At 51.4% G+C, this 18,665-nt stretch overlaps 1 protein-coding gene across 2 annotated transcripts in view; it reads right to left on the bottom strand.

The window, feature by feature from the left end:
• Window positions 1–18,338, bottom strand: part of Sgsm1 (small G protein signaling modulator 1) — a 73,337-nt gene extending 54,999 nt beyond the window's left edge. For both annotated transcript variants that reach the window (XM_057764090.1, XM_057764089.1), the window contains exons 1-3: window positions 18,245–18,338; window positions 18,119–18,162; window positions 439–514 (exon numbers count right to left, since the gene is read on the bottom strand). In XM_057764090.1, the coding sequence (XP_057620073.1) occupies window positions 439–514; window positions 18,119–18,162; window positions 18,245–18,263 (139 nt within the window). In that variant the 5' untranslated portion in view covers window positions 18,264–18,338. The remainder of the gene's footprint in view (window positions 1–438; window positions 515–18,118; window positions 18,163–18,244) is intronic.
• Window positions 18,339–18,665: the final 327 nt, after the last annotated feature.

Below are 18,665 nucleotides of genomic sequence, written 5' to 3'. Positions count from 1 at the left end.
TGTGGCGCCATGCATGCTATGTCTTGCTGGGGATGGAATCCAGGGCTTTGTGCATCTGAGCCAAGCACTCTGCTGGCTGAGCTGTGCCTCAGCCCTCATCACTCCTTTAAGACAGTTCCCATTCGCTCCATCCTCTACCCAGAGGGAGATGACTGAGACCATCCCTTGTGCCTCAAGTGGATGAGTCAGTGTGGGGCAAGCCCTGCTGGGCCCTCCATGGGACACAGGAGGCGTCCTCAACCCTTCTCCCACGACTCTGCGTTTCCAAATTCACTTCCTCCCGCAGAGTGTCTTTGGGATCCCAAAATAGCTTAAGAGTCACAAAGCTCAATGTAAGGCAAGAGCTGGCTCCTAGGTGCATCTCCCCCGCTGCAGCCCATCCGGAAGCCGCTCCCCACTGCCTCCGCTTCTGAGGCCGCCACCGCGGCCACCACTCACCACAGAAGGAGATAATGTGACTGCTGTCCTCGTGGACAAACTTTCGGGTAACGGCCTCCTCCATGATCTGCTTCACCTGTAGGATGCACAGGGGTGGGAGAGAGTGATCAAATGGGCTGCTGTGCCCTAGGGCCCATGCTGTACCCCCAGAGTGTCCACAAGTTGCATGGAGGCTTGTCACCTTTCTCAGATGTCACACAAAGTGCCTTACCCTACACACAGTTCCCAGAACTGCTCCTGTGTGATCCTTCCAAGGACTCGGTGCCGTTCCTGCTCTGATTCCTATGGTGTCCTACCTGCATCTCCTCTCCAGAATACAAGTCCCCCTGCCTTGCCCTTTGCCTTATCCACACTATATATTAGGTGCTCTACAAAGATCCCTTGTATGCAGTGGTAAATGAGTTGGAAGATAAAGGAATTATGGGGGCACCATGGCGACAGTCAATTGTGGGATTTTGGAAGCATCGGGATCCAACAGGTTTGTGGGTGAGCTTTGGGAAATAGAGGCTCACAAGAGTCCACCTGCCAGGGAGAGAGGAAGGGAATAGATGAATGTGGCGGAGCAAATGAATGTAGACAGATTATATAGATATATACAGCTTTAATAAGGAAATAGACTTACAGGACCACAGGTTCCCGCGGCGGAGCAAAAGACAAAAAGGGCTGCTGGGCTCACGCCCGGCAGATTTATCCGTAAACATTAGCCCGAGGCGAACACGCCCCCAATGGGTGGGGCTATGTCCTACATCTCCCCCTTTTGTCTAAATAAGATAGAACCAAACCAAATACAACTATATACAATAATAACAAATAATAAATATAACAAACAATATTGAGAACAAAACTTTTGTTAAACATTTTATCTCAAGGAGTCTAAATAACATAGAGAGTAACTACAATTATATAATCTTTAACTCCGTCAAAGATCTGAGAAGGGAATAAAGATTACTTAACAATCGAGAGATATCCAAAATGTGTAACAATTGACAGAGACAACTGACTACCTGGGCAATCACCCAAAGTCTCGTTTGCAATGTTGAGTCAACCAACTTTGGCTAAGGCCTAACATAACTGGCATACCATTATTAAAGGCAAGGAACTTTCTTAGGACTATCCTACCCTGTCTTGGCAAGATAAGACAATCTTGTTTTATCCACTTAGGGATATTTTGTATCTTTGTCAGAAGTTGAGGTATGGGCTTTTTTTAACCCAAAGGCCAGTTCTGCCAAGAAGACAAACTCCCAGTGGAGTGTCTTTGGTGCTCAACGTTCTCTCGGGAGTAGAGTGGTGTTGCCAGGAGTAATTGTGTCTCTTTGGCATAGAAATTTTAGGTTAGATTAAAGGCCATTTTTTACAGCTCTTTGAAGAGGCTGAAGATCATACTATCTATACTAAATATAATCTCTATGTAACTAAAAGACCTGATAAACTTAAAAATAAATATGACAAACATATAATTTTTAATACCTATCTAACTTTGAAGACTAAAAGAATAAACAACTGTGTAATATATGAAGACAATGATCTTTAACTGTAAACAATGTTATAGTATCAGAGGTAGAAATGTACAATGTAATATGGTAGAAGTATCAATACAATATAGACAAAGTTATAAGCATACTCATACCAAAATAGAGGTAGGAACACTCACATTCAATATTCAACATATCAGTATACAAGAAACAGTACCAGTACAATTTTCTATAAACAGTAATTCACAAATACCAATCATCCCAAAAAACCAGTTAATCCCCCTTCTTCTTCCTCTTTTCTCTTTTTTTTTTTTTTTTTTTTTTTTTTTAAGATAGCCCGACGTTGGGACGCCAAATGTGGCGGAGCAAATGAATGTAGACAGATTATATAGATATATACAGCTTTAATAAGGAAATAGACTTACAGGACCACAGGTTCCCGCGGCGGAGCAAAAGACAAAAAGGGCTGCTGGGCTCACGCCCGGCAGATTTATCCGTAAACATTAGCCCGAGGCGAACACGCCCCCAATGGGTGGGGCTATGTCCCTACAGATGAAGATGGACCACCAGTTGGGGTTCCTGTTACAGGCTAGGGCCTGTCCTCATGACACTCAGTCCCTGTCATACACTGCTGAGTGACTCCAGGATACACAGGTTTCTTTGCGAAAGGACAGCTGGCCTCAGAAAAGTAGTGACCTCTGGGGCTTGAACGTCCTCTGGCTTTACCCAAACTTGCATCCCATTATGCCTAGAGGCATTATGAAATTCAAGCAAAGCCTTTCTCCTGGGCCTCAGTTTCCCCACCTTGAGTCTGAGGTCAAAAGGTGATTCAAAGGCCTGTCCCAGAAATCCGTCACAGGACCTGTAATACAGGACAAAGGAAGCCAAGTCCTGGACCCTGCCCTCTTCCTCCAGCGAGTCCATATTTGTTTTCCTGCAGGTCACCACACACCTGCCTGAGGTGCCCGCAGCCCCTGTAGCCCCTGTCTCTTCCTGCGGCTTGCTTCCTGGAGGTGCACACAGGATGACAGAGCCCTTGGTCACATGTCACTAAGTGCTCAGAGGCAGCAGGGCAGCCACAGCCCGTCCACCTGCGTCAGCACCAGTGAATGAATGGCTCTGAGAACAGCAGCCAGGCTTCACAGGACCTATTCTCAGCCTGAACCCCTCCGCAAGCCCACGGCATCACCCTGCTTTACAGATGTGAGCCCAGGGCTGCACACATGCCAGGCAAGCACTGTACCACTGAGCCACGCCTTCAGGCATCTTTCATTGGCACCGTCAAAGGAAACTGGAAGTCAAGAGCAGAGGGGCAACAGGAAAATCCACAAACATGCAGAAATGAAAGGGCTCATCTGCCAGTCAAAGAAGACCCAGGAGACTTGAGATAAAAGTGAACAAATACAATATGCTGAGGTCTCCTAGATGCAAGACCTACTAGGTGCAAGAGAACAGTACTGAGGGCGGAAGACCTAAATGATAACTTACCTTCACTTCTTAGGAATTAGCAAACAGGAAGAAATAAACCCAAGGCAACAGAAGGAAGGACATAATAAAGACTGAAGCAGAGAGAAAATGATGTATTGGGCCAGGGAGATAGCTGAGTAGGTAAAGGTGTTTGGTGCTAAGCCTGACCATCCGAGTTTCCATACCCATGGTGGAAGGAGAGAATGAACTTTCACAAGTTGCCCTCTGACCTCTGCAGCACGCCCTCACACATAAATCATCTAAGAAAAGTAAATAGATAAGAAATGAAAGCCAACAGAGGGCTAGATTTGGAAGCTGGCCGGTAGCTTGCTGACCCCGCATGAGTGTGGCTCTACCAGGCTGATGTCCTCTGAATCCTGGTCCAGGCTTTCACCCAGCTGGGCTAACCTGGGATAGCTGAGGGACTCTGACATCGCCATAGTGTGGTGCTCCAGGCTCCAGTCCTCGGCAGTGACCGCGGTGTCTCAGGCAGGTGTGGTTCTGCTGCCAGTGTCCTCCTGTTTTCCGGAGGCGGCCATCTGCTTGTCCCTCCCCCCGCCCCCGGGGCTGCTCTTACTCAGCAGCTCTGCTCCTGCCTGTGTGCAGAGACATCAGGTCCCATCTGCTCCGTGTCCCCAAAGGAAGCCATGAGCCTCCTCAGGACATGTGGCAGGTCTCCAGGCTCGGGTGAGGGGAGGGAGCAGGCAAAGAACCAACCCAGATAAGTTCTGCTCCACTCGGCTTCCTAGAATGTCTCATTTCCCTACTCTCCCCACACACCAATATTTCTCTTGCACTCCCCAAAAATTGTTGCGACAGACCAGCTCCCCAACTGGCTTTGTGCCGGGTTGTGTGCCCTTCTCTCTCCACCCACAGGCTATTTTTGTTTGTTTGTTTGTTGTTTGTTTCTGGTTTCTCTTAGCTTTGGATCCCGGGACTCAGTCTGTGGAGCAGGTTGGCCTTGAACTCAACAGAGATCTGCCTGCACCTACCCACCGAATGCTGGGATTAAAGGTGTGTGCCACCACTGCCCAGCGCCAACTGGCTATTTTAAAACACTTTCTCCTACTTAGTCCGAGTATGACCATGACCATACTTGAAAAGAAAATCTTTAAAATTAGGCCATTAGGGTTGCCCCCAGTCTAGTATAAGCAGTGTCCTCATATGAACAGGGACAGAGGGACACAGGACAGACAGTCCAGAGGGAAGATGGCCCTGAGACAAGAGAGAAGATGGCATCTAGAGGCCAAGAGAGCACAACCCAGCACAAAGGTCTCTGTCCTTCCTTCGCAGCCTCCAGAACTTCAGGACAGCACATTCCTGCTCTGTGTAAATCAATCTGCCTGTGGTATTTTGTCACAGTAGCCCAAGCAAACAAAAGCAACACCCTCACAGGATCAGGACCCGTGTCCTCATCTCTGTGTGATGATCAAGGTCATGACTCAGCACTTTGATCATTCCCTCATACACACACACACACACACACACACACACCTCCCCAGCACACATCAGAGACTGCAAGTGCAACCATTCTAGCAAGGTTCAGTTTCCTTTACTGGTGGGGAAACTGAGGCATGGAATTTTTTTCTTTTCTTTTTCAGATAACTCACCCAAGATCCGAGAAGTCCAACCTGGGTCCTTGTCTTACAAAATGACCACATTTTGGTTTTAAGGAAGAGAGAGGTTTTACTGAACATGTACCACACCTCGCTGCCTGTGGGCAACACCCTCCTCAATGCTCACGCACACATCACTGGCTCTACTCTATGTAGAGAGTCAAGGTGTGTGGCTCAGGCACAGATCATGTACTTAACACGTGTGGGACTCCATCCCTAGCACTGTGACAGGGCAAGACAGTGCAGAGCTTCCTCCATGTTTGAATCTTGCTGAGGTCATTTTAGGTTTAACTAGAATTTGGTCTTTTTGGTGGGAAGCCCCTGGAAAATTACCCAGCTCTATCCTAGAACCTGAGACCGCGATGCCCCAGCTAGCTTATCTTAGCTTCTGTTAAACAACTTGTTTGTGCAAAACTCCCCCTGAAGCTGAAGGGCAAGATACCAGGATGTGGTTTTTGCTTTAAAAACCCTTACTCTAAACACTTGGCACTGCACTTGGGTCCCGAATACTTGAGTTGACAGGAATCAAGATTGTCGGTTAGCTATAAACAGAGTGAGTGGTCATCTCTGGCGGGCTCCCCTAACAGCAGCATGTGAGCACTGTGTCTGTGGGGTTCAGAGAGCCGAGGCGCCTTCCCAAGAGTCATACAGACTGGGAACAGCACAGGAATTCGAACTCAGTTCTTTTGGAAGAACAGGCCTGCCCCTCTGCTGAACACCTAAGGATCTGGGAACTCGGTGGAAAGGGACTCTCACCTGGGTGTCTGTGGCAAGGAGAAAGGTGGAATCGGCTCTCAGGCCAAGGCTGGGAGTCTCTCCCACACAGAGACCAAAAGAGACACTGAGCAGGGGGTCAGGAGGGAGAGGTACCCCAAGAAGATCCTGCCAGCAAAACCCTGCGGGGATACTTTGGGAGGCCTCAGGGGCCAACATGTGACCAAAAGGGTGTCTGGAGTCTGGATGCAGTCCCCCACAGCAGAACTTGTTCCTCTCGAAACCTGCTTAACCTGTTAAGAATCAGTGCACGTGTGTTGGGGCAGGGGTGTTAGAGAGATGGATGGCTCAGTGGTTAGGACTACTGGCTTCTCTTCTAGAGGACCTGGGTTCAGTTCCCAGCATACAACAGTGGCTCACAATTGTCTATAATTTAGTTCCAGAGGCTCTCCAGCCTCCATAGGAACCAGGAATTTACATGTGCACAGATAAAAATGCTGACAAAACATCCATATATACTCACTAAAGTTAATTTAAAAAAAAAAACAAACAGACAAACATGGTGACACACACCTATAATCCAGCACTCAGGAGGCAGAAGCAGGCGGATCTCTGTGAATTCGAGGCCAGCCTGGTCTACAGAGTGAGTTCTAGGACAGCCAGGGCTATTTAGAGAGATCCCATCCCCCCAAAACAAACAAACAAACACAACAACAAAAAACAAAGTGTCTAAAAGGCCTCCCTGACCTGACACAGTCCTGAAATTCAGGCACCCAGGAGAAGGGGCAGGAAGAAAAGGTGTTCTAGACAAGTCTGGGCTAAGGAGCAGAAACCCTGTCTCAAAACAGACAAGCTGGCCAGGAAGTAGAGCTGTCCAGCTGGGTCTCGATTTCTGGGAAACAGATCTGAGGCTTCAAGCAAGCAGAAACCTACCAGGATTGTGAAGATGCAAGGGCATGAGCTCTCCATAGGGGGCGCTCATGGGCCTTCCGCGGAAGGCCAAGGAGTTTCCACTCAGGGCTGCCCAGGACACAGCTGGCCCCGGGGTGGTAGCTGCCCTGCCCCTCCACGTAGGCCTCTGCCACACCTGCCTCCATTCAGAGAGCAGCCCTGCCTCTCTCCCTCCCTCCTTCCACCTGTAAATATTTAAACAGCATAGGAGAATGGATCTCCAGAGGAAGTCAGGACAGGCTGGGAAACCAGGCAGGTCTTCCAGGCTGGAGGGATGTTCCTGGGTCTATGGTTGTCCCGTTTGCTGCCCACCACGTGTCCCCATCCTCCCACAGCCCACCTGGAGTTCTGCCAGGTTCCCAATCAACTTCCACATTCCTGTCTCCTGCCCAGTGTTCCTAGTCACATTGATGCCTTTGACTTGGATAGGACTAGGCTAAAAATTCCAGAATCTCCAGGCAAAATGCTTCTTCCCCTAGGACCCTGCACAGAGCTGCACCAAAACAACAGAGCCCTTCTAAGGGACAGAGATGGAGCACGAAGGAGTCCTTGGGAGCCACTAGACCCAGGTCAAACCCTGTCATTCATAGAGTGATCTTCAGCCTGGGTTTCCCATGGTGAAGGTGGGGGCCCCATTCAGCTCTACCCTGGTACCCTCCACTCACATGGTTCCTTAGAAGGATTCGCCACCTCTCTAAGAACATCTAGAATGTCCTCCCATCCCTCCCAGCATGCTGTGTTCTTGGTATACCCTACCACGCTCGGACTCCTACACACCGAGTTTGTTGAATGGCCGTTGGACACCCTGAGGGCCATGGGCACACAACAAGTGCTTGCTCATATGAGACAGTGACCACTCTGGGGCTGTTATCACCACTAATGCCAGTCACTGATGCCTCGGTAGCTCCGTCCTCAGAACTGTCCCCACCTCCTGTCCTTCCTGATGGGGCTTTGTATATCAAAGGCCAAGGGCAGCAAGGGTTTTTCCATAAAGGGCCAGAAAGGAAAAGAAAAAAACTTTCTGCCTTTTGGGAGAATGGCCCCAGGCACCCAGGTCTCAGCCGCAGGGAGGTGGTGTTAGTAAAAGCACGTCTCGGATATCGTGTGGAGTACTGCAAGGGTCTTTTCCTTCTGCTTCACTGAAGTTCAGGTCCAACTGGGCACTTGGAATTTTTATTTGCTAAACCTGGGAGACCTAATTGCAGGCCACAGTCTAGGTCGCATGGTCTCTTTGGTTTTGTTTACAAATCTTTAAAATTGTTAAACAAGTTCGAGACCAGCCTGGTCTACAAGAGCTAGTTCCAGGACAGGCTCCAAAACCACAGAGAAATCCTGTCTCGAAAAAACCAAAAAAAAAAAAAAAAAAAAAATTGTTAAACAAACATCTTGCCTTAAGGGTGGGCATGATATGCTGGACTTGACCCACAGGGATCCCTGGCTGGAGGCACCCAGTACACAGGCTTGAGCAGAAGAGGTCTACACCCTCTCCTGGGCCCAGCTACAACCCCTCCAGCCCCTGCTGACACCTGCTGGTTGGTGAGTGAGGAAACACCGTGGGTGTCTCCACTCTTCCCGTGTTCCCAGAGAAACTAAGACTGTGGAGCTCAGGGAGCTCCAGGCTGTCTCAGGTGGGGACCCCAGCAGCAGGGCGGCAAGCAGCGTTCACTTGACCCCCTGCAACTGAACATCAGGATCTGGTACATGGGCAATTCCTGGCTCCCCGGCCTTGATTCAGTTTCTGTGGGTCACCTCTCCCAGCCCACCTGGCACACACTGACTCCCTGGGAGAATCATGCTGCCAAAGGAACAAGCACCTTCCTTTGCCAATTACCAGGCCGAAGAAGGCAGCACTCAAAGGCCGTGCCCCGCACAATGCCAATGATGCCATCCTGGAACAGGTGCACACACGGGGGAAGTGAAGAGATTGCAGGATGCCAGGGCTAGAGGGGAGAGTAATAGGGGACTCAAAGGGTGCACAGGGCAGTGATGGAATTCTGTTCACACACTTGTCCAAGTGACCTGTGCCAAGAGGACCCTCAGTGCAGCCACAGGCCTCCAAGGAGACCATGACGGGTCCCTGAGGATTCCTTAGAGCCAGAGTGCAGCACCCCGTCCAGGGGAAGCGGGCTGCAGGGAAGGCCAGCATGTGGAGGGATGAGGGGATGGGGGATGGGACTCCAGGCCAGACCTGTAACCCTCTCCTCCAGTCTTTCCTGTTCCTCCACATATGCAGATGGAGGCAGCCAGGCTGGGGAGGATGACCCACAACATGAAAGGGTGCAGAGGGCAGGCCAGGGAGGTATGAAATTGGACAGCAGTGGGCCCCAGAGACTGCAGAGTGTTGGGAAATCTTTCCCCTGCCCACTCCCAGCCCACCCGCTCTAAATAGGTGTTTGGATTGCAGGATGGAGGTCTGTGGCTCAGTCGCCTGAGTTAATGGTTTATCTGCTTGCTATAAATAGGCACTGGGCATGGTTCCCTCACCAAGGGCTTGAGGACTGGCCAATCCCCCCACAATCACGGAGAAAGGTGTTCTAAGTGGGGGATGCGATTTCTACCAACCTGTACTGGTGCTCCAGGCCCCCTGGAACCAACCCTTCTCATGGGATGAGGTAGTTGGAAGGAGGAACCCCAACCTCCTCTACGCCCAGAGAAATGAGCCAAGCTCGTGCCTCACATCCCGCCCACACCCGAGAGCCGTCTGCCTTCTAGGTGTGCTGCCCACCTCATGTGACTAGGTCTCTGGCAACGCCCAACTCCAGATGCACAGCCCTACAGATGAGAAAACACAGATTCTCCCCAAAAACGCCTAAACCTGGGAGGGTATGAATAGCAAGTTTCAGGGGCTTGCTTAAAACACCCAGATAAAGCAGACACCGACTTTACCCTCCTGGGCCTTAAAAGGAAAAGCAGTTGGGATGCTGTCTTTAAGGGACGGGTTTCGATCCTATCACCGGTTACCTGCTGTATGCAAGTCACTTCACTTAAAGTGCCTCCACTTAAACATCTCTAAAATGGGATAACACACAGGTCTGCCTCTCAGATGGCTGCAACATTTCTGCATTACATGTGTGACTATATATACCAAGCACTTAATATAAAAACCAGAATGTGATAGAAGTTTCTAGAAATGCTCTGTATTCCCGTTAGGTAGCACTAGCTACGTGGATCTGTTGAGCATTTGCAAAGAAGCAGGGATTGTTGAAGAATCGTGTCTTATTTTCATGTGTGTTTGTGATGTTTGCACAAACACAGTGTGTGTGTGTGTGTGTGTGTGTGTGTGTGTGTGTGTGTGTGTGTAGGGTGGACCACCGCGCATGTGCGGAAGTCATAGGACAACCTCAGCTGCCAGCCCTCACCTTTCTCCTGACCAGTTTTCTGTTTCCTAGGCCAGGTCAGCTGTGCTGTGAGTTTGGGGCTCTCCCTGTCCCCACCTCTTGCAGGCATGCTGGGATTACAGCACTTTATGCATTAACACGGGTTCTGGGTATTCAAACCCAGGCCCTCAGTGAGCCCTCTCCTCAGTCCAGGAGCTGCATTTCCAACTCAACAATGGACCATAAGAGGGGACCTGGTGCCCAACTGTGCATTGGCCAGGCAGGGCCTGGAACACAGGGAAGAACTGGGACCATCAGGGTGTTCATGTGTCTGGCCGGGCTGTGTCTTCTGAAGGGGGAGTCGAGCCCTTTCCCTCCCATTTCCTTTCAGTGAGCACAGTGATGGAAGTCAGTAGGCCTCACTGGAGCTGGGCTTCCCTGACTCTCACAGTCCTGCTGTCCAGATGGGCAGCTGTGGTCCCACCCCTGTGTCTGGCTTTCTTGCCTGCCATTTCCTACCCATGCTCCTCTGCTCTGCCCCTCCAGGCTTGACCAATCACAGCAACCTGCACTACAAAGGGATCATGTGACCCAGGCTGGAACAGACCCAAAGGCAAGGAAGGAAGCTCTCTCCTCTGCTGTGATGTCAAGGTCGTGAGTAGACTGCACCCCTGGAGATGCTGGGTACATGCTGCTTCCTCACAGGGTCAACAAACACCTCTGACAGCAACACAGAGGCAAGAGGTTCTCATGATATTAACCCTGGAAACAGCTATACCCGAACCTGTTCACCCCAAACTTCCCAAACACTTGAGCCCAAACATCTGCTTCTGGCCCCTTCACTTTGTAGATTTAGTTTTCTACCTAGGTTTTTAGGGCTTATTGAAGCTGAAATGGACAGAAGATGGACCTTGCTCCACTATGCTTTGGCTGTGTGACCTTGTCTGTGTTTATTAACCACGCTGGGCTTCAAGAGGACTGGTTTGTGATTAAAGAAGAGGGAAAGCACTTAGGATCCAAGTTCAGTAAATGGAAGGTGCTAGAATTTTATTAATTATTCATAAATTACTAAATAATAATAATAATCAGAAGGGAACATGCTCAATCTCTGAGTATTACTGGGTCTCTAAACTACCAGGGTTCCAAGGGTCTCTATTATTATTATTATTATTATTATTGACAAGTCACATAGCCCAGACTGCTTCACATTCCCTGTGCTGCTGCAGATGACCTTGAACTTCTGATCCTCCTGCCTCTGCCTCCTGAGTGCTGGGATTAAAAGTAGGCGCCACAATACCCAGTTCCATCTGTTTTTTTACTCGGTCTTTCTCTGGCCCTTTTATAAATACCCACAATCTGTCCCTGAGAAGAAGGAACCAGAATTTATTCTCCAAGATTCTCAACTATTGAAAGAGAAATATCACTGTCAGCATTCAGAACTCTCAGGGCCCTAGGGCGCAGGAACACATAACAGTAAGGGGGCGATGCCCAGGAAGTATGGCTTCCTAGGCTGAACACTGTCTCCTGTAGGCTGATGAGAAAACAGTAGAGAGGGGACCCCCGCGCTGTCCACCCCAGGACAGGGGCACAGCCAGCCAAAGACTCAGCTATTCCAACTCAACTCCTAAGAGAGGGCAGTGGGCTCCCACTACATGGGAGCAAGGCTATTGGGGGTTTATCATCGGAAAGGGTCCTACACTACCAGAGGGCAGAGCACACTTCATGAGGACTCCTGAATTATTGGTTTTGGCTCAGGAGAGTTGAGTTTGAAGCCAAGCCTAGGCTGCAGCATGGGTATTTCTATGACAGAGGGTGAGTGACCTGCCATCCCTGTGTCTCCTTAATGACTGCCAGGACACGGTGCTCCATCAACCTCAGGGGACCTGGGGATGGCCTCAGCCGAGTGCCTTGTTCCCACAGTCTAACCAGATATCTCTTATTACATCTTACACACAGGCTTGGCACATTCAGAGCAGCATAAACAGGGACGAGTGGGCTGAAGGATGGAGCCAAATAGATGTTCTGAGGTCTCAGGCTGGCCAACCTCACTCGCCTGGAAGCTGGAAGAGACGACGGGAGTGGACAAACCATCTCTTCATGGAACGCCAGTTGCAAAGGCAGGACAAGGGCTCTGGTTTCCTCACATCTCACCAGGAAGACACAGGGTACTGATGACATTGTTGACCCCTAAATATAACTACACCTGAACCTGATCACCCCAAACTTCCCAAACACTTCAACCAAGAAATTCATTTTTAGCCTTCCCCCGTTTTACAGGGTTCTGTAGCCAGAAAGTGCTGGCACTAGTGACAGAATGGCCCTGCCCTATCTGCTAGTCTGCATCAAAACATTCTTTGATGGAGCCCCTTCTGAGTGGCTGCAGGGCAGCCTGGGAGGGACAGCACAGGAGGTGCAGAAGTCATCCCTCCTGCCACTTCGCTGAAGGGAGCACAGGTGCCAGGGCCTCCCACGGGTGTCCAGTGCCATTCACAGCTCCCAGAAGCCACCTTCTCAGAACTCTGAAAATACATCAGACATGGCAGGTGGGCTGAAGAGACTGCTTTGTCCAAAAGTTTCACCCTTTGAAGCCCAAATAGAGCACACACACTCACCCGCACGCACATGCATGTGTGCACACGCTCTCTCTCTTGCTCACTCAATAGCAAACAGTTTGCGACCTGTACTTCATAGAGCAGGAACACGCAGGAAGAGCGACAGTGACTTCTCACTCATGAACTAGCTCACAAAGACTAAGTCAGAAAGCGGGATATAGAGGCGCAACCTTTAATCTCAGCACTCAGGAGGCAGAGGCAGGAGGATCTCTGTGAGTTCGAGGCCAGGCTGGTCTACAGAATGAGTCCTAGGACAGGCAGGGCTACGTAGTGAGACCCTCTTGAGAGAAACAAGCCAGTGGTTCCTGTTGGCTATGGTGTCCTTGTTCCCAACCCCACACGCCTGCAGTACTTTCATGTTCCTCTCTGGCTCAAAACTCCATGGCTCTCATGTAACTCAGACTAAATACCAAGTCTCACCTGTCCACAGGCACGACAAGCCCCCAGTCCTTCTCTGACCTCCTTTCCCCACTGACCTCTTCGCTATCCTTTGCTTCCAATTCAGACTCAGAACATGCTTGTGCTTGACCTGCAGACAGCAATATCCATCCCTCCTCCCCTCCCTCCCTTCCTGCCCCCAAATCACCCCATCACAGAGGCCATCCCCGACCACTCTGGTCAGCCCTTCCATCTCTCCCCATCTCGTTTTCTCCATAGCACTCGGTGCTATCCATACCATGTGTGTGCGTTCACGTGCATGCCGTGTGCATATTCATGTTCACATGTACGTGTGGAAGCCAGAAGTTGATGTCTGCATCCTCAGTCATTTCCCACCTATTCTTTGAAACAGGATCTTTCCCTGGGGATTGGCTCACCAACCAGCCATTGAGTCCTGGGGTTCAGCTCGTCTCTGCCTTCCCAGTGTTGAGGTCACACACTCATTCTGCTGTGCCCAGCTTTTACATGAGTGCTGAGGATTTGAACCCAGACCCCCATGCTTGCACAGCAAGCAGTTTGCCACGGAGTCACCTCCCCAGCCCCACCATCCATATTCTCATCTGCGTCTTGGCTAAATTGTGCGGTGACAGCATGTGGCAGCTCCTTTTTCTCATTTTCCAAGCTGCAGCTTCCTGAACAGGGTTACGGTGCAGGGCTGCTCAGTAAACATTTGTGGACTGCGGAAGAGAATGAGGGAGGGAGAAAGGAGAAGCCATCCTTTCAAGGAGCCGGGAGGCGTCCATCTTGACCGCTATTAAACACAGCTTTCTCAGAACCAGCCCTCCCCAACTCTCACATTCTCTGTTGCTCCGTCACCCGTCTGAGGTAGGCAGGTCGTCTTCATAGTGACAACCGCAGCCTGGTACAAGTCTAGACAAATGCACTTTCCTCCTCTCCTTCCTTCACACCCATCTGCCCGAGTTGTTCTTCCAGACACTGTCCGAAGATCACAGCTCCACCGCTGCCGCCTGTTCCGAGCAGTCTCCCAGGTGGTAACGGTGCTGGTTCTCGGTGGGGATGGAGAGGCTGGGGTGGAAGGGGTCGTGATGGTGAAGAGAGTCGTGCTGTGGAGTGACAGTGAGAGGTGATGGCGCTAGAAGTGGTGAAGTGGGGTGCGGGTGGACATACGATGGCCAAGGTAACAGTTTGATGGAGGTGACAGTGGTGGGGGTGGTGGAGATGGTAGAGGGTCATGGTGATGACAGGAATGACAGTGATGGGTGGTGGTTTTATTATTGGTGGTGATATGGGGGTGGGGTGATGGTGATGTGGGATGGTGGTGGGGTACAGAGATGGTGGTGGTGATGGTGGTGGTGAGTGATGGAGATGATCATAGTGATGGATGATGGTGGAGGGGTGGAAATGGTGTTGCTGCTGCTGATGCCGGGGGTGGTGGTGATGATGGTGTGAAAGGTGATGTAGATGGTGGGGTGACGGATGCTGGCATATGGCAGTGTCACGTGTACCTCAGGATGTTAAGCAGCACCTGTGGCCTCTTCCTGCAGATGCTGGGTGCTCCCACAGATGTTACAAGCAAAACATTTCCAAACACTGCCAAATGTCCCCTGGGCAGAGCTGCACACTTACACTAAATACATATGAATTGTGTTTGATTCAAGGCTTGTATGGTGACCCTGCACGTTATCTGGAGATTGTTTTGAGGTGGTCAAGTTGTCCTCTGTCCTTTATCAAGATTGCTGGGTTAGAATGAAGCCCAAGCGTCTCCATGGCAACATCACTCGGTTCCCTCATCTTCCTTCAGCCTTCTTAGCACATCCCCCATTTCTTTCATCATCCCATCTCCCACTTCGGGGCTGGGGGTGGGGTGTGCTCCCCCTACCTAGACACAGCTCAGCAGCTGTGAGGCTGGCTCTGCAGTACAGCCAGCTACCCACGCCCTGCCGCAGCTAGCTGCAGGTTCCCCCGAAGGACCCGTCTCCTTCCAGGGGTCTCATCTGCCGCCCACAAGCCCCTGCTTTCTTCTCTCCAATTAAGAGGCCTCCTGGCAGCAGCCAGAGGCAGGAAAACAAGGCAGTTAGTCACTTAGCTTCCGTTATCAACCTGGATCATGTGGCTGGCTCTTTTAATGGCTGTTGTCATGACAACGGGAAGCCAGTCCCTGCTTGCTCTGGGAACCAAAACAAAATTAAGGGGTGGTGGCAGGGAGGGGAAGGCGAGCCAGGAAGGAGTCAGCTCAGAGTTGGTGGGCTTTAGCTGGAGAAGAAAGCATCCCTCTGACATTGATCTAACCCCCGAGAAGCGCAGGTGAACATGGAGGATGCTTACACATAGTTTATTCTGCCCACTGAGTCATTTTCATCCCTATTATGACAAAATGGTCACCCAGATACCCGCAAAGATAAAGAGAGATGCTTCTCGGAGACTGCGATTGGCAAGCCACTGCAATGCCCCATCCTGCAAGCTTGCGATGTTTCTGCTCAGTGCTGGTGCCTGTGCTTTGGTCTGGCTACATCAAGACCTCACACACCTGCAATCCTCTTTTTCATTTCACTGCTGGGCCTTCCAGGGTCTGTCTCCTCCGGAAGAATGTTTCCCCAGGAGGCCAGGGAACCCTTGTCCTGGTCACTTCAGTGCCTATAGACCCTCTGTAGCGGATGAATCCAGGACTCGACTCCAGCTCTGGTTGAAGTCCAGGCTCCTTCCTGACCCTCACGATGGGTATTGGGTCCTGACAGCTCCCCAGGCTTGTTCTGGACAGAAGTCCTAGCCCCACAGGTTCTGTGGGTGGTTGGAAGATGGCACAGCTCGGAGCAGGTTTATACAGCTGTCTGGCTATCTAGGAAAGTCCTCTGTCACCTCTCCTGTGAGGAAGAGGGAGGTTGAGGCACGTACGGGTGTGGCTCGTGTGAACCCAGACAAGTACAGCAGAGAAGGCCTGCTGATCAGAGTTGTGACAAATTTCTTCCTATCCCTCTAAAGCTTTGAGGTGGGTAAAAGAAGCTGTAGACGGAGGGGTAAGATTGGGGGGCCAACTTGAGAGCTCAAAGATGGCAGCCTTCCTCCGCTGCCCTGCACTGAGTCTGTCCCCTTCAAACGGCCAGTCATGTCCAGTAGTGTAATGAGAATTGTGTCACCCCATTGTCGCCTCAAGGCTCAGATTTTACCGAGACCTAGATGGAGAGCGTACTCCTTGGCTGTTAGTCTGGGTAAACTCTGGTCCCTGTCAGCTGGGTGTTGTTAGAAGCCACTTCCCTACCGTGAGCCCCAGTTCTGTCACTGCCATTTGCATAAGGTCGCTATGTTTGTGGGCACAGCACGGAAAAGCCCCCAACAGCAGCTCAGATCCCCACATGGCAGTCCCTGGAGGGACTGTCCCCCATAAGTGAGATTTAGAAACTGGGATGTTTACGACTGAATCCTGTTCAATAATCTGCTGGTTCCGGCGACGGTCTTGCCTATCTCAGGGCTTGAGAGCTTACTCCACTCAGGCCCAAGTCAAGAAAGCAGCTCCCTCCAAACCCAGTGGTCTCCAGGATTGAGGAATCAAACAGATGCGTGTCACAGGACGGGGGCAGCACCCCCACAGCCTTTCTAGGAGCACAGCTAGATCGGTAAGGACCAGACTTGGGGCATGGGGCCCCATGTGTCCCTCAGCAGAGGGGGAAATGAAATCCTAGTGAGGGGAGGTGTGACTCACGGGTGACTTTGAGGGAGCTGGTGGCACAGGCTGGACTAGGATGTCTCCTAATTTCCCAGAGGCCTCGCTCACCCTCTCTTCTAGTCACACCCTCTTTTGTCAATCATTTTGTTAACAATGGTGGGGGGGTTCGTGCCAGACTAACAGCCAAGGAGTATGCACTCCATCCAGGTCTGGGTAAAATCTGAGCTACAATCTTTTCACTTTTAACCTAAGACCTTTCCTCCAAAGGGCAGGGGTATGAGTTTGTGGGGCTGGGGTCTGAATCGTACGCCTCTCATGTCTTCAAAGAGAGCTTTACAAGACTGAGCTAAAAGCTTCTAGGCCTTTCTGAGGGACACCCCTTTCCCCAATCTATCTATCTTACACATCACCTCATCTGAAAATTCTAGAATCTGCAGCCAGTCCTGGAGCTGGTTCTTTTAGACAAGGAATAAGCTACACACAGAAGACACACCCACGAGCCCCAAGAGGAAGAAGGTGCCAGCAACAAGTCCCAGCCTCCAGCTGCCCAGGTGGCTGCCACCAGGAAGGGAGAGCCTCCCGGGTGGCACCCGTACGTACACACACGCCTGCATCACACAGGTGTACAGACGGGCACAGACACACACCCATGCTCAGGAAGCAAGGGACAGACTCCAGCCTGGCTCATGGATCCACAGCCCAGCAATCTCTTGGGATAAGAACCCCAAGATGAAGAAGAGGCAGTGGGGGGGGGGCAGGCTGAAGGAGAGGGTGGAGACAAAATGGGGAGGGCAATACCACACTACACACATACACTCAATCTTACTCATTCACACAAATACACACATGTAGACTCACACAAACTTGGTATCTCCAGGTAAGTGCACATGTGTTTCCCATACACACAAGCACATCTACACCTACAGGCCCACAGACATCGAAATGCCACCTCAGCCTTCTAAACCGTCTCTACTCCCAGGGCTCACAGCTGTCGCTTTCCTCCCCTCCCCGGAGGCAGGCAGCCACTCCTGTTTGATCCTGTGTGCATGGCAGGCCCGCAAGAGGGGGACAGCTGCCCTGTGACCCTTAAGAGCTCTTCCAGACAGAGTCCCTGGCACCTAGAGGTGGCTCTAAGGACTGAGCATCTGGGGTGGAGCAGGGAAGGTTAGCTTTATGATTCATAATTGAACCTCTCCCCTGCCCCAAACCTGGGGACATTCTGCATCACTATGGAGGAGCCCCACATCACCTTACCCCACCCCAGGAGTTAGAACCACCCACCTGCTCCTCCACAAGGAACAGTCCCACCTAGACTCCTACCATTCCCACACCCGGAGAGTCTTACACCCCTAAACACCCAGGACCCCTCACCCCTGAACCCCTCCCCGGCCCTGGCCCTGGTCAGCCATGCACAGTCACTGCCAGCCGGGTGACCACGGTGACCCTGTCGCCCCGGGGTGGCTGCCCCTACCTCCTTCTTCACGGTGCGCAGCAGCCTCTGGCGGGTCTCGGCCTCTGCGGGACAAGCAGGGAAGGGTGGTGAGCTGAGCCGAGGCTGAGGGGCCTGGCCGCCCTCCCGCCGCCCGCCCATGCTTACCCGCAGGTACTGAAGCCATGGTTCGTGCTGGTCGGTGCGGGGTGCGAAGGGTCCCCTCTCGGCGTCCTGCTGCAACCGCGAGGGGCGGGGCCGGCGGGAGATGAATGACAGCCCAGGATGTGGACGTCAGAACCCTCCCACTCGCCCCGCCTGCGAGACCTCAGCGCCGCCTCCTGGACAGTATAAAGCACATAGCATCCTGGCAGTCGTCCAAGGCACCATCCTCACAGGTCTCCTCCAGGGCACCATCCTCACAGTCCTCCTCCAGGACATCAGTATCATCCAGTGCCAAGCTGCCAAGAGTAACATAAGATATGGCATTGTGGTCCATACCCTGTGTCTCCAGCCATGTATATTTAAAATGGGGCAAAGCTAACATGGAGACACGTACCTCGTCAGTGGGGAGACTGAGGCAGGGACT

Source organism: Chionomys nivalis, chromosome 3 (genome assembly GCF_950005125.1).
Source record: "Chionomys nivalis chromosome 3, mChiNiv1.1, whole genome shotgun sequence".
In the NCBI taxonomy this organism is placed as follows: Eukaryota; Metazoa; Chordata; class Mammalia; order Rodentia; family Cricetidae; genus Chionomys; species Chionomys nivalis.
The sequence above is the reverse complement of the archived record's forward strand: the minus strand, read 5'-3'. Positions and strand labels throughout refer to the sequence as shown.